This window comes from Pelophylax lessonae, assembly GCF_965119305.1.
Source record: "Pelophylax lessonae genome assembly, chromosome: 12".
In the NCBI taxonomy this organism is placed as follows: Eukaryota; Metazoa; Chordata; class Amphibia; order Anura; family Ranidae; genus Pelophylax; species Pelophylax lessonae.
This window is the reverse complement of record NC_138779.1, coordinates 155,730,837-155,747,528: the sequence shown is the minus strand read 5'-3', so window position 1 is coordinate 155,747,528 and position 16,692 is coordinate 155,730,837. Positions and strand designations below refer to the sequence as shown.

The following is a 16,692-nucleotide window of genomic DNA, read 5'->3' as shown; positions in this document are numbered from 1 at the left end:
TGAGGCGGCCCTGGAGAAGGGATGGCCGTCCCCAAAGGGTCGTCTGTACATAGTAGATACAGATGTTTAGGTTGAATCCCAGCTGCCCTACATGTTTCGCTTAACCTAGTAAGCTTCTTCTGGAGCATATGATGAGAGCAAACATCTGAGAGAGATATTTCAGGTGAGAGAACCTTGTGATAAATCAAGCCCTAAAGGCTAGAAGAAATAACGAGGGGGATCGGTGCGCTGTAGTTGGAGCAAAAAGCCTGGTGGGATTACCAGACCTAACATGAGACAAGGAACTTCGAATAACATGGGTACGGAACAAGGTAGGGGCTTGTTATCATGGAAGTTTGGTCCCAAAAGGAGGTAGTATATGGCGGCCGAATGGAGAGAAAGCCCCGGCCTACAAACCCAAAACACGGGTAGGTGAGGTGAATAACCTCATGTGCCTAAGACCCAGGTGTGTTCAGGCTGTGTATGCTACCGCTACAGCGACCGTGTGTGTCCCCCCCCGGATGGGGATACCACCATCCGGGGGGGCACACACACGGTCGCTGTAGCGGTATGTATGTGTGCCAGGCTTGTAGCATCATACTCAAAAATACTTGAAGCTGTAATTGGTGCTAAAGGTGCTTAAACAAAATATTGAGCAAAGGCTGTAAATACTTATGTACATGTGATTTTTTAATTTTTAATAAATTTGCAAAGATTTCAAACAAACTTCTTTCACGTTGTTATTATGGGGTATTGTTTGTAGAATTTTGAAGAAAATAATGAATTTAATCCATCTTGAAATAAGGCTGTAAAATAGCAAAATGTGGAGAAAGTGAAACGCTGTGAAAACTTTCCGGATGCACTGCACAAGAAATTGATTTTATGCCATCTTTTTAAGGCCAAGTCGTGCATCTCTCTACAATGGAAAAACCCATGACTCCCTTCTATTTGGTTATGGATTAACAGGGTAGAGGAATAGAACAACTTTGAGGACCTATTAAACATGAACTTTATTCTAAATCATGGTTTAACTGGAATATGTTTCTTTACTCGGATTAGAGCAAAGCTCTTTTTAAAGTATTGTATTTTCCCTTTATCTCACTAACTCTCGCCCCTCCCTGCTTTTTTTTTATTTTTCCCTTTTCCCTGCCCCTTCTGGTCCTTTCACTTTCACTCGTACCCCCCCTGTTAAATAGAAAAAGCGGTGTCTTACTCGTCTCATGGCCACAACCACACCTTAGGGCAATTTAGGTCTATAGAGCTATCTGCAAAACAAAATGTTTTACAGAATGGATTATCACTTTTTAATCAGATTGTATGTTGAGTACCCTTCTTGTCCTCCGTTATGCCTTTATGATAGTAATGCATATCATACTTGTTTAATGTACCTTCCTGGATATGCTGTTTCTTTTTACCTGCGGCCTTGGTTTGTAGTGTTTATGCCTTATGCCAATGTTTTTTCTTTTGTCTGGAACAATTTGTTGGCTACTGTAGCATTTGCAAAAAAAAACATTTTTGGGAGTTACATATTTATTAAGGCATACGTGCCTTTTTTGGTTAGGTGTTTCTATGTTGGGTGTGGAATGGCTTTTTTGTTTTTTTTTATGGGAGGAAGCTACAACTGTGTTTCATTTTATGATTGATATTGTAAAATGATAATAACTTTTCTGATTGTTAAAAATAAGCCACAGCCTGAGTAGAAAAGCCCATAATCTCTGTGGGGGAAGCAGTGTTGGACCTGTGGAGGCAAACCACTTCTTTACAAAGCAAGGGTTCCACCAGTCTGCAGCATCTGGCAGTGAACAGGCTTTTCTAATTAGCTTTAGAAAGTTAGTGATCCCTTAGGTCTCTTTCACAGTAGCATTAATGCTTACTGCCCACTAAAAAGTGATTCAAGGTGGATCGCTTTTTATAGGGCAGCATAGCAGCAGCTGAAGCTGACAGGTGTTCAGGAGATGCTACTGCCTGGCTCATTTTCTTTGTTAACTTTTTTTTTTTTTTTAATTGCTTAATGGCAATTTTACATTGCAGGAGAAAGAAAGGAAGCACCGGCTAAGTGTATTATCCCAGATGTCAGAATTAATGAAAAGGTTAAAGCGGTAGTATACTCCGCTTTTAAGCTTTTACCTACAGGTAAGCCTATAATAAGGCTCACCTGTAGGTAAAATTAATATCTCCTAAATCCAGTGGCGTAGCGTGGGTTGTCAGCACCCGGGGCAAGGCAAGTAATTTGCGCCCCCTAACCCGTGGGATTTTAGCACTCGAGTCTCTTCCACTAGATTAGTTAAAGAAACCCTTACTCCCTAAGAACATGCAGTGGCGTAGCTTGGGTTGTCAGCACCCGGGGCAAGGCAAGTAATTTGCGCCCCCTAACCTGCGGGATTTTAGCACTCGAGTCTCTTCCACTAGATTAGTTAAAGAAACCCTTACTCCCCAAGAACATGTATTGTTTGTTATGAAAATACTGATGCAATTAAAGTAAAATGCATCTAAATACAAGTTTGAATAACCAGCGTGCCCCCTTTCAATGCAGAGAGACCAGCGTTCCCCCATTCAATGCAGAATGACCAGCGTGCCCCCTTTCAATGCAGAGTGACCAGCGTGCCCCCATTCAATGCAGAGAGACCAGCGTGCCCCCTTTAAATGCAGAATGACCAGCATGCCCCCTTTCAATGCAGAGTGACCAGCATGCCCCCATTCAATGCAGAGAGACCAGCGTGCCCCCTTTAAATGCAGAGAGACCAGCATGCCCCCTTTCAATGCAAAGTGACCAGCGTGCCCCCATTCAATGCAGAGAGACCAGCATGCCCCCATTCAATGCAGAGAGACCAGCATGCCCCCTTTCAATGCAGAGTGACCAGCGTGCCCCCTTTCAATGCAGAGGGACCAGCGTGACCCCTTTCAATGCAGAATGACCAGCGGGCCCCCTTTCAATGCAGAATGACCAGCAGGCCCCTTTTCAATGCAGAGAGACCAGCGTGCCCCCTTTCAATGCAGAATGACCAGCGTGCCCCCTTTCAATGCAGAATGACCAGCGTGCCCCCTTTCAATGTAGAATGACCAGCGTTCCCCCTTTCAATGCAGAATGACCAGCGTGCCCCCTTTCAATTCAGAGAGACCAGCATGTCCCCTTTCAATGTAGAGAGACCAGTGTGCCCCCTTTCAATGCAGAATGACCAGAGTGCCCCCATTCAATGCAGAGAGACCATCGTGCCTCCTTTCAATGAAGAATGACCAGCCTGCCCCCTTTCAATGCAGAGAGACCAGCCTGCCCCCTTTCAATGCAGAATGACCAGCGTGCCCCCTTTTATTGCAGAATGACCAGAACGCCCCCTTTCAATGCAGAATGACCAGCGTGCCCCCTTTCAATGCAGAGAGACTTACCTGCAGCTGCGGCTTCTCTTCAGTTCCCCGCGTCTCCCCGAGTCCTCCCACCTCTTCCTCGGCCAATGGCATGCGTTCGCCTTTCGGCCAATGTGAACTATGTGAACTGTGTATGTCAGAGTCAGACATACAGAGTGACACTGCGGATGCACCCCCCCCAGATGTTGCGCCCGGTGCGGCCGGCCCCCCCTGCACCCCCCAAGCTACGCCACTGCCTAAATCTACACGGTTTAGGAGATATTCACCCTGCATGCAGCCGCTGAAACCAGCGGAAGCATGCGCTCTGAAGGTCCGGCAGACCTTCAGAGCTGCTTGCTGGAAAGTGAATTCCTGCGTGTATGCGCGGGAGTGACGTCATCGCAGCTCCAGCCACTCACAGCGCCGAGCCACTGAACCCAGAAGAGATGCCGAGGGAACATGACAGCTCCCTTAGCGGTGTCCGGGCGACCGTGTGGGGGCTTTGTTCTAAGGTAAGTATTTATTATAATGTGCTATTATGCAATGCATACTAGCACATTATGCAATTGTCTTGCAGGGTTTTATTTTTTTCTGTACTCAGAGGATGCTATCGCTTTAAAAAATAACATTCACAAAAGGTAAAAAATGTACACGCTCATATGTAAATGACAACAGGTATTCATCCATCCTGCAGGATTGCTGGGATCGGATTCCGCTGCTGGAGATGGTGAGGGCATAGCTCTGGGGCCTGCATGAGTCCCAGGAAGCCACGCTAACCAGCGTACAATACACAGCGGTAGTGATGTCACTGTAAGAAGAGGAGGACCAGAGAATCCCAAGGCTACGCACTCAGAGCATCTAGCTCCTTCTAAAGACGTGGGGGAGGAGCTAATAGAGGAACCAATTTTTATTGTAACCTTAGGGCGCGGCCTGAGGACTACAAAGCCCAGCGAAAATGGCAATGAGTGCTAAAGACACCGTTAAGGGCTTAACAAGGAACTGAATAAAAAAATACAAATTTAGTAAGAAACAAGTGTAAATAAATAAATCAAAAATATAGGGGGGGGGGGCATAAAATGTACACAAGATGCATCTTCAGAACAATCTATTAATTAAAATTGTATGTAAGGTGCAAAGCCCATAATAAGTAAATTGTCAGGGGATGCCGAAAGATTTTCATACTCTCGCACATACAAAATCAACCCCCCCCCCTTCTTTCGCCCCCATTTTTTGTATAACTATGTAGATAATCATCATTGCATTCATATGTCTACCTCTAGAACTCATTTTCTATTATCTTTTTGGTGGACCCCTAAGGTCACCTTTCATATAAGTCATTGGAATTTAGACAGAGGGGGTCTAAACTTTTAAAAATCGTCCGTAGCCTTATCAGATAATATTGTCCCCATCCTGGTCCACCCTATATCTGTATGTGTGTGCGCACGTAGGGGTGCACACATGTATATTCATGTACTTATTATACCTAGAATACTGCATATGGTTGAACTGCAATGTTTGGTTGTATTATGTATTTATGAATTATTATTATTGTATATTCCCTTGTGGTATGTAAAATACACTGAACATTGCCCATATTTTTCCATAAATTCCTACACATACTGTATGTGTATTAAATAAATATACATATGTGTGTTTTTTTTTTTTATTATTCATACTTTTACTACTTTTATTAATTATTATTAATTTTTACACTTCGGATAAGTCCATTTACATTGATTTTGTACGTATGAGAGTATGTATATCTTTCAGCATGCTATCCCCTGCCAATTTACTTATTATGGGTTTTCCACCAGCATAACTCTTACATACAATTTTGTTTCACAGTTTGTTCTGAAAATGCATCTTGTGTACATTTTATGTCCCCCCCCCCATATTTTTGATACATTTCTTTACACTCGTTTCTTGCTATATTTGTACACTGTATTAAGTTTCTTGTTAAGCCCTTATTGCTGTTTCCAATGGGCTTTGTAGTCCACCTGGCGCGCCCCCAGGTTACATTATAAATTCCTCCCCCAGGTCTTTAGAAGGAGCTAGATGCTCTGAGCGCGTGGCCTTGCGGTCCTCAGGTTCTCTTCTTACAGTGACATCACTACTGCTGTGTATTCTACGCTGGTTAACGTGGCTTCCTGAAACTTGTGCAGGCCCCGGAACTGTACCCTCGCAATCTCCAGCAGCAGAACCCAGTCCCAGCGATCCTACAGGATGGAAGATGGATGGATTCCTGTTGTCATTTACACATGAGCGTGTAAATTTGCTACTCCTGTGAATGTTTTTAACCTTTTAAATACATTTGGACATCTGGGATACTACACTTAGCTGGCTTTCCTTTCTTTCTCCTGTCCCATTTGGTTTCTACAGCGCCTGTCATAACTCTGAGGACAGCAGCCGCAGGTGTCTCCCTAGTTATTTCCTTATAATCCATCATAGATTTAGATTGTAAATAGACTTGTTTTTAACTGGTGTAACCCAGGTATTTATTAAGACTTACTCAAGCCAGCTGGATATTGTAGATAACTCTGTGCGCCAGAACTTGCCCTCTTCTCCCATTTTACATAGCAGAACTGCGACCGCAAGCCATGTGTTTGATGCAAATAGTTGCTTAGTGGCTCCATTGAACTCAATGGATGTGTTTGACAGATGGTGCCACCTGACAAACTCAGAAGACCCAAAAAAAATAACAGGTACAGCCGTGTCAATCTGTATGGTTTGGAATCAGGTTGGTGGCCAGGGAGCTATAAAACTTTGGCTCAGCTGCCTGTTTTTACTGCCTAAATGCCCCTCTTCCCTGCCCACAAAGGAGCTCCACGACACTCAACACCAGTTGATTTGATGCACCTGTAATGTATTTGGCGGATTTCAACAAACTTTATTTTGACTTTAAATGCATACTTACATAAATTAAAAATGCAAAACTACAGCCAGGCACTTACCCAGGAGCTGCTTTATGAGCTGCCTCAACTGCGTTGCGAACATCCTTTCGGTTACTGTCTGAAACATATGCTACCACAGTACCATCAGAGGTATAGATAGGGCGAGAATACATGCCATCAGGACGCTTTTGGGCTCCACCATAATACAACTTGAAGGTCCTGTCAACACTAGGAGTAAATGGAAAAGCTCAGTTTAATAAGAATAAATACAAATCTGCAGGCATTCTCAGTGAAACACTACTTTGCTTGTTGGAGCAAGGCTCCAGTTGTGTTCTAAAACATTTTCTTGTTCTGGGTCCACTATATAGATTTGAAGAGTTTTGCCAAACATTTTTATTCCTTACATAGTTACATAGTTAGTAAGGTTGAAAAAAGACATCAGTCCATCCAGTTCAACCTATGATGCGTGTGTGTGTTTGCTTTTAACCGTACATTGTATACCCCTGTATGTTGTGGTCTTTAAGGTGTCCATCTACTAGTTTTTTGAAACTATTGATGCTCCCTGCTGATACGACTGCTTGTGGAAGAGAATTCCACATCCTTACTGCTCTTACAGTGAAGAACCCCTTACGCACTTTAAGGTTAAACCGCCTTTCCTCTAGTTTTAGTGAGTGGCCACGTGTCTTATTTTATCTCCTTTCTCTGAATAGTTTGTTCCTTATGCTCGGGTCACCAGTACAGTATTTGTACATTGATATCATATCCCCCCTCAATCGTCTTTTCTCCAGAGAGAAAAGGTTCAGTGCTTGTAGTCTTTCCTCATAGCTGATGTCCTCCATTCCCCTAATTATTTTTGTTGCCCTTCTCTGGACTTTCTCCAGTTCCAGCACATCCTTCCTGAGGACCGGTGCCCAGAACTGGACAGCATACTCCAGATGTGGCCGGACCAGAGTCTTGTAGAGTGGGAGAATAATCTCTTTATTTCTGGAGTGAATCCCCTTTTTTATACATCCCATTATTCTGTTGGCTTTGCTTACGGTGGCTTGGCATTGCATGCCACTGCCAAGCTTGTTGTCTACCAGTACCCCCAAGTCCTTTTCCATCCTAGACTCACCCAGAGGTTCCCCCCTAGTGAGTAGCTTGCTTTCTGGTTTCTGGCCCCCAAGTGCATTACTTTACATTTTTCAACATTAAACCTCATCTGCCATGTATTTGCCCACCCCGTTATTTTGTTCAGGTCTGCTTGCAAGGTTTCCACATCCTGCATAGAAGATATTGGCATGCCTAGTTTAGTATCATCTGCAAATACTGAGATTGTACTCGATAACCCCTCCTCTAGATCATTTATGAACAAATTAAACAGGATTGGTCCCAGGACAGAACCCTGGGGGACCCCACTTTCCACACCCGCCCAATCCGAGTACTCCCCATTAATCACCACCCTCTGTACTCTCCCCTGGAGCCAGTTCTCTATCCAGGTACTCACCTTATGGTCCATACCTACCTTCCTTAGTTTGTACAGTAATCGTTTGTGGGGAACGGTGTCAAAGGCCTTTGCAAAGTCCAGATACACCACATCCACAGGCTTACCTTTATCTAGGTGGCTGCTCACTTCATCGTAGAAGGTTAATAGATTGGTTTGGCAAGAACGATTTTTCATGAATCCATGCTGGTTACTACTTATAATACCGTTTTTATTACTAAAGTCTTGTATGTGGTCCCTTAACATCCCCTCCAAAATTTTGCAGACTACAGATGTTAGGCTGACCGGCCTATAGTTACCCGGGATATATCTCGGCCCCTTCTTAAATATTGGTACCACGTTGGCTTTTTTCCAATCAGCTGGCACCATACCCGTCTGTAAACTATCCTTAAAGATCAAGAATAATGGTCTGGCAATCACCTGGCTGAGCTCATTAAGAACCCTCGGGTGCAAGCCATCCGGTCCCGGGGATTTATTTATGTTAAGTTTCTCTAGTTTAGCTCTAAGTCTATCTTCTGTTAACCATGGCAGCACTTCCTGAGGTGTATTATCGGCCTTACAAGCTGGGTTCGTGTAGCCCCCCGATTCTTTTGTGAAGACTGAAGAGAAGAAATTATTTAACACTTCCTCCTTTTCTCTGTCCTCAGTGGCCATATTTCCTTTATCATCTTTTATGGGGCCAATGTGTTCTGGCCTCGCTTTCTTACTGTTTATATACTTAAAGAACTTCTTGGGGTTCTTTTTACTCTCCTCCGCTATATGTCTCTCGTGTTCTATTTTAGCCGCCCTGATTTCATCTTTACATTTCTTATTACACTCTTTGTAATGCTTAAATGCTGCCAATGACCCCTCAGTCTTGTATTTTTTGAAGGCCTTTTCTTTAGCACTAATATACATTTTTATGTTGGAGTTTAGCCATCCAGGGTTTATTTTTGCTCTTTTAAATTTATTTCCCTTTGGAATGCACTGGCCAATCCCCCTGTATAGTATGCTCTTGAAGCACTCCCATTTTCCCTCCGTGTTCTTTGTTTCCAGGGTTCTATCCCAATTGATATTTTCTAGCAGCGAGCGCAGTTTAGGGAAATTGGCTCTTTTGAAATTCAGTGTCCTTATATTACCCCTCTGCTTCCTATTACTGTAATTAATACTGAAACTTATTGACCTATGGTCACTGTTTCCTAAGTTGTCCCGTATTTCTATATCCGTGATCAGGTCTGTATCGTTGGTAATCAGTAGGTCAAGTACCGCATTGTTTCTTGTCGGTGCATTCACCATCTGACCCATAAAATTGTCCTGCAAAACATTTAGGAACTGCCTAGCCTTGGCTGAGTGCGCGGTTCCTTCTGCCTAGTCTATATCTGGATAATTAAAGTCCCCCATTATAATGACATTTCCCATCCTTGCTGCCAATCCTATCTGTAAAAGGAGGGCCGCCTCACCCTCCTCCCTCTGGTTGGGGGGCCTATAGCATACGCCCAATATTAACTTCCCCGCCGTGCCATCCCTTTGAAGCTCTACCCATAGGGATTCTGCCTCATCCATAGCTCCATTATTAATATCATCCCTCATATTTACCTGTATGCTGTTCTTAATATACAGACATACCCCTCCCCCTTTTTTACCCTCTCTATCTCTGCGATAAAGGGAATACCCCTGAATGGTCGCCATCCAATCATGAGAGCTGTCAAACCAAGTCTCAGTTATCCCCACAAAATCTAAGTCCTCCTCAAACATCAGCAGCTCCAGTTCTCCCATCTTGTTGGCCAGGCTTCTGGCATTGGTATACAAACCTCTTAATTTTGATCGGTTACATTTATCCTCATTTGATGTTTTTAGGCTGCTCTCTTGATTTTTCCCCATACCCACCCTGGGTATAGGAGCTCCGAACACCCTACCGCTAATGCCCCCATTTCTGCCCTCTGAAACTTGCTTTCCACTGGCTAATTCTACATCTGTACCTTCCCCCCCATTCCCTAGTTTAAAAGCCCCTCTAACTTTTTGGCCATCCTCTCACCCAGTACGGCTGCACCCACCCCATTTAGGTGCAGTCCGTCCCTACCAAAGAGCCGGTGACCGGTTACCTGCACTTAAATATTTGCTTTGGGGTTTAATACCACTTTTAATATTCATTATATTGCAGCTTACCAATTCTCAGTAGTAGCTGCATTATTTTTCTTTTTTAGGCTTTTTTATTTTAATAATTTCACCTGATGATCTAGCCAGTAGGTCTGTTTTTCAAAAGCACAAGCTGTCCTGCAAATACAGCAGTTGGAGGGTTGAGACAAGCTATTTTAAAGTCACAGGGGTGCTTACAATGGTCAGCTTTAATGTAAAACCTTTATCCCAAAAGGAATAAAACTGTTGCTGTAACTGCTTAAAAAGTGTTAGTTGGCAGTTTGGCTTCAATTTGTTTAATGTATCTAAATTTGCTTGTATAGCTAACACTCCCCTAACCCCCGGACTGACAGTGCTGCTGTCCAAATATGTCTGTGCTCTATCGCCCAGAATGATGACATTCTAATAAAAGGATACTGGCTCGATCACCAGTTGAAAACAGAGGGGAAAAAAGCCCAAAAAAGAAAAAACTAATGCAGCCACTATATTACAGTTTAGTTTTGGGTTCAATATCGCTTTAAGTGCATAGTGAGAGTTACTACCTTTACTTTAATCAAATGGTCGGGCAATTGTAAGGAAATGATGAGATTTTGGTACTTACCGTGAAATCAATTTCTCTGCGTTCATCGACGAACACAGCGCTCCATAAAGCATAACTACTGGGTTATATTGCCTCCTCCAGGAGTAGGACTAAGCTGAAAAAAAAAAAAAAAAACACCTGGCTACGCCCATGGGCCGTCCTCAGCTGGTATATAACCCCCCCTCTCTGATCTAGGTAATCAGTTTAGTATCAAGCAGTATTAGAAGTATCAGAACTCCATAGAGGGGTGGGTGCTGTCTTCCTAGATGAATTCAGAGAAATGGATTTTACAGTAAGTACGAAAATGTCATTTTCTCTTTTGTTCATCGAGGGACACGGCGCTCCATAAATCATAATTAGTTGGATGTCCAAAAGCAGTGCCAAAAGGAAAATGAGGGGTGGGGAAAATAACCCAAGGCTAAACATAAGAGAGCCCTTAACTAGGACACAGGAGCCTTAACCAGTTCACAGGAGCCCCTTATGAAAAATAAAGGTTTAAAGAAAAAACACCCCTCAAGAGGGAACAGCCCCTCCTAAACAGCAGCTTGCAAAACTTGTGGCCAAAAGAGCATCTACAGATGCCAAGGTATCTACCTTATAGAGTTTTGTAAAGGTATGCACGGACGACCCAAGTGGTTACCTTGAAAACTTGCGATATTGAAGCCTGAGTTCCCGAGTAGAATGTGCCGTGACAGGGAAAGGTTGAACCTGACCTTTAATGGAATAGGTCTGAGTCACTGTCGGTCTGATCCATCAGGAGACGTTAGCCGAAGAAGCGGCCAGCCCTTTTCTTTGTCCGTTCATAACCACAAAAAGCGAGTCTAACCTCCAAAAAGACTCAGGGGCTGCCAGAAACTAAGGAATCGCACGAACCACATCCAAGGTATGCAAAAAAAATTCCTTGGGATGAGTAGGCTTGGGACACAAGGAAGGCAACACAATGTCCTCATTCAAATGGAAGTCAGAGACAACTTTGGGCAGGAATGATGGACAGGGATGAAGAACCACTTTAACCCTATGGACCACCACATAGGGACTGCGACAGGATAATGCCACCAATTCCGATAACCTGCGGGCCGAGGTAATAGCCACCAAGAATGCCACCTTCTGGGATAAAATTGGCAAGGGAATCCCGAATATTCTCAAATAGAAGTTTCTGGAGAACCAAAAGCACTCAATTTAAATCCCATGGCTGCAAAAGAGACCGTACAGGGGGAGCCACATGTCAGACTGTGAATGAAGCTACGAACTAAAGAGTGTGTGGTTAGGGGTTGCTGAAAGAAGATTGCCAAGGCAAACACCTGGCCCTTGATGCCAACTTCTGATCAATGCCCTGCTGAAGAAAGGTTAAGATCCGAGCCATAGAAAAGGATCAAGGATGAGTGCCAATCAACTCACACCAAGAAATGTTCGCTTTCCACGTACTATTGTATATCTTGCTGGAAGACAACTTCCTCACCTTCACCATAGTAGGAATCACTGATCCAGACAAACCTCTATCCCTCAGTACCTGGCTTTCAATAGCGAAGTCACTAAAACCATGGACTGTAAAGCAGGATGGCTGGAAAATCCTTGCTCTTGATTCCTCACAGGAACTGCGGAAGAAGCCTGAGGCGACGTCGATGCTGGCCCTATCGTGGCGCCTGCGGCGTTTGTCAGAGGACCCAGTGACCACGTCACAAATTTTGGTATCCTCCTGTTGGGCTAACCCTACCTAAAGGAGCTGCATGTAGGACTGTGCAAACAGAACTGTCTTGAAGGTGGATACCACCTGGCTCAGAACCTGTATGCAAATCGGGAGAGAGAGCTGTTTGTGTGACAGCAGCCGGTGAATCACGGACTGTGGTTCCTGAAATTTGTCCAGAGGAAGGACCACCCTGGTCAGAATTCAAATCAGACCTAGGTAAATCAATTCACTGGACAGGGATAGGGGGGACCTTAGATAGTTCAGACATCACCTGAACCTTTGCAGGAATTAAATCTGCACAAGAAGACTCAAGACCTAAAAAACCTGAAAAGGAAAAGCTTTGTCCCTCTTTCTGGGTACCCCCAAAAGAAACATTTTGCGGATCTCCTTGGCGCTCACCAAAGAAGTCCACGGGGCCGGAAATCAACAAAGATGTACCCCCCACCCTAATAATGGGTGAGGGCAGAGCTTCATGCTGAAGGGGATCTTGTCTGCGGGTCCAGAGAAGCTAGCGCTAGGCTTACCAGACCAAGGTTGCTTGGAACCTCTAGGGGAAGATTTGAAAGGTCTATTTCCCTTATTCTCCACCCCAGAAGCACTCTGCAACGAGGCTTCTTCACTTTCTTGGATTGCGGAAGGAAGGTACTCTTCCCCCCCCTGCGATACCCTTAATGATGTCATCCAGGGTAGTCCCAAACAGGCGATCACCTTGAGAGAGCAAATCAATGAGAGCTTTCTTAGAGGCTAGGTCTTAAGACCAATTCTTAAGCCACAACATGCGCCTAATCACCACAGCTGAAACAAAGTTTGGACAGCACAGGAGCTATATTCAAAGCTGCATCACATATAAAACTTCAGTCCAGGGACCAACTGGTCCGCTAAATCAACACAAGCAGCGGGGGGACCTGCTCACCCCCCAGGCCCTGGCACAAAAGCTTGGCCCATTCAGTCAGGGTCTGAGACACCAGGGCTGAGGCAAAGACTGGCCGCAGTGCCGAACGATCCATAGTAAACATGCTGCATGCCACAGCCTCCACTTTCTCGTCAGTCGGGTCCTTAAAGTCAGGGATTCCTCTACTGGGATCATGGTTTCTTTATTCAACCTGGAAAAAGGAGGGTCCACCACTGGTGGACTAGTTCACTTCTTTAAGAGTGACTCCTCAAAAGGATAACGTACAGCAAAACATTTGGGGACAACCAATGGTAATTTTGGTTGTTCCCATTCCTTACAGGAAAAGCTGTCAAAATAAGGCACATAAGGAAACACCTTATACTATAAAAAAGCTGTTCATTACTATAAAAAAGCTGTTCATTCGAAGGAATTGCATGAGGACTCGAGGACATACAATGCGATTAGAGGAGAAGCGTTTTAACCTCAGGCAACGTGGGGGGTTCTTTACTGTTAGGGCTACAAGATTGTGGAATTGTCTACCACAAGAGGTGGTTTCTGCGGGTAGTATGGTGACTTTCAAAAGACTCTTAGACTTACATCTCAAGGATCAGGAGATAAAGGGCTATGTTAGATGATTACAGTCACACACACCTACACAGGTTGAACTGGATGGACTATTGTCTTTATTCAACCTCACCTACTATGTAACTATGTAACCTTTGGAGTGCGAGGTGGCTACATCAGCCGCATCCTCCACTTTTAAAGTCTCCCGCACTGCAGTAATAAGTGCATCCACCAGCGGCTTTTCATTCGCTGCTGCGACCATGGAGGAATCATCCTCACTATCGGATGGATCTGGGGGTGTGATTATTAAGCAGGACGCTTCCACGGCGGCATCAGGCTCAGAATCAGATGTGACAGACTGAGTTGTGGAAGGCGGGGTACGTTTCCTCCTGGGCCTTTGCCCACACGCTACTTCTACCCGGGACACTAAGAACTGCAGGACCGCCCTCAGTGCACCCATGGAAGCTAGGGTTCTGAGGGACCTGCCACCTCCATGAGGGTTGCAGTAGGGGAGATGTGACTCTGAGGTTCCATAAGGAAAGGAAGACCTTGCAGTTCCAAAAAACGGAATTTTTGTAAAATCTTACCTGTAAAATTCCTTTCTCTGAGTCCTCCGACAGTCGCCGCCTCTCCATATTCGTCACAATGGGGGTAATTGACCTTTGCTCCGTAGGAGTAGCTAGGCAAGAGAATATGTCAATATTAAAGCTTTTAGCATATCCCACCCCCAGGGGGTGGTCCCCTCAGTCAATACCCTCCTGCTTCCTGTTCCATACCTCAGTTTCAGTAGAATAGCAGTAGAGTACATAAACAAACCCCAAAAGAGGGGCGGGGGCGGCGACTGTCGGAGGACTCAGAGAAAGGAATTTTACAGGTAAGATTTTACAAAAATTCCGTTTTCTCTTACGTCCTCCGACAGTCGCCGCCTCTCCATATTCGTCACAATGGGGACGTCCCAAAGCAGTGTAAGCATGAGGGGTGGGAAACGCAGCCGCGCCTAAGGCAACGCCGGACCCATATCAAAGAAAGGAACCTTACCAAAGGAAGGAAACCAGCTGGGTAGCATAAAAAAAACTTTGCTCAACAGGAGCAACAACCCAGGAAGAACAAATAACCCAGGGATAAAAACATCCCAAACAGCCAAGGGCCCAAAAACAAGGGACCTTAACGTACTGCCGCACTAAGAACCTTGCGGCCAAAGGAAGCATCTGCCGATGCCTGAACATCCACTTTGTAGAACTTTGAGAAAGTGTGAACGGACGACCAAGTCGCCGCCTTACACACCTGGGCCACAGAGGCCCGATGATGACAGGCCCAAGACGTACTCAGAGATCTGGTAGAGTGCGCCTTCACAGGCATAGGAGGAACTTTCCCCTTCAAAGCATATGCCTGCTCAATGGTCTGTCTGATCCATTTGGCGATGGTAGAAGCCGACACCGCCATGCCCTTCCGAGGTCCCTCAGGAAGGACAAAGAGAGAATCCATCTTGCGAAAGCATTTTGTCGAATTCAGGTAAACCCTGATCGCCCTAACAACATCCAAGGAATGTAAGGCCACCTCCTTCGGATGCTTAGGCTCCGCGCAAAGCGAAGGCAAGACAATGTCCTCATTGAGGTGAAATGCCGAAATCCTTTTCGGAAGAAAAGAAGGATTAGGTCGCAAGACCACCTTATCCAAGTGGAGTACCAGATACGGAGACCTGCAAGACAAAGCTGCCAGTTCCGAAACTCTGCGAGCCGAAGTGATCGCCACCAAAAAGGCGACCTTTTTGGACAACAGAGGCAACGAGATCTCCCTGATCTTTTCAAAAGGAGCATGTTGTAACACGGACAGAACGAGGTTCAAGTCCCACGGAGGCAAAGGCTCCCTCCGAGGAGGGACCCTTGAATAAAGGTGCCAACCAGAGAATTAGACGCCACAGGGCGTTGAAAAAGAACGGCCAGAGCAGAAATCTGACCCTTAATCATGGCCAACGCCAAACGCTGGTCCACGCCCGTTTGAAGGAAAGCCAACACTCTCGAAACCGAGTATGAGCGAGGGGAATACCCCCTGGACTCACACCAGGCAAAATAGGCCTTCCAAGTACGGTAGTATATCTTCCCCGAAGAAGCCTTTCTAGCATTGATCAAAGTATGAATGACCTCCGGAGAGAGACCCCTATCCTTCAGGACCTCGGTTTCAACAGCCAGGCCGTCAAAGCCAGCGACTGTAAAGCAGGATGGAATATCGGTCCTTGAGACAGAAGATCTTCCCGAAGAGGCAGACGCCATGGAGCGTCGACTGCCAGATTCACAAGGTCTGCGTACCAAGACCGGCGGGGCCAGTCCGGCGCCACCAGAATCACCGTTTTTGGTTCCGAGGACAACCTGCGAAGGAACCGAGATAGCAACTGAATTGGTGGGAATGCATACATCAGCCGATACTGATGCCACGGAGCCACTAAAGCGTCTGACGCGTCTGCCCGAGGATCGCGCGTCCTTGCCACGAACCTTCCCACCTTGTTGTTCAGACGAGACGCGAACAGGTCCACATCCGGAAGACCCCACTTCGCGCACAACATCTGCAAGACCTCCGGGTGGAGCGACCATTCCCCCTGGTCCAGAGTCTGGTGGCTCAGATAATCCGCCTGCCAGTTCGCCACCCCCGGAATGTGAACTGCCATTATCGCCGGGACGTGCGTCTCGGCCCAAGACAGAATGTCGGCTACTTCCCGAGCCGCTCGGGCACTCCTGGTGCCCCCCTGGTGGTTGATGTAGGCCACCGCCGTGGCATTGTCCGTCTGTACCCGAACCGGACAGCCCTGAAGCTTGTCCGTCCAGCGTTGAAGGCAGAGATTTATCGCCCGCAATTCCAGAATGTTGATCGGAAGGGAGGATTCCTCCTCCGACCAAGTACCCTGGGCGGACAGAACGCCCAGAACACCACCCCAGCCCGACAGACTGGCATCCGTGGTGATCACCATCCACGAAAGCGGACAAAAAGACTTACCACCCGACACCGCCGGGGACTGCAGCCACCACAGAAGATTCCTTCTTGTGTGAAGACTCAACGAGATCTGAAGATCCAGAGATTGTGGTCGCCCGTCCCACCTGGACAGGATCTCCGCCTGGAGACCCCTCGTGTGAAACTGGGCCAAGGGAATCGCCTCGAAAGCCGAGA

At 45.9% G+C, this 16,692-nt stretch overlaps 1 protein-coding gene across 1 annotated transcript in view; it reads right to left on the bottom strand.

Annotated features, from left to right (window-relative positions):
• The window catches only part of ALDH16A1 (aldehyde dehydrogenase 16 family member A1), a 316,675-nt gene that overhangs the window by 98,556 nt on the left and 201,427 nt on the right, over window positions 1-16,692 (bottom strand). Inside the window, exon 13 of the mRNA XM_082274075.1 lies at window positions 6,273-6,440. Within this exon, the coding sequence (XP_082130201.1) occupies window positions 6,273-6,440 (168 nt within the window). The remainder of the gene's footprint in view (window positions 1-6,272; window positions 6,441-16,692) is intronic.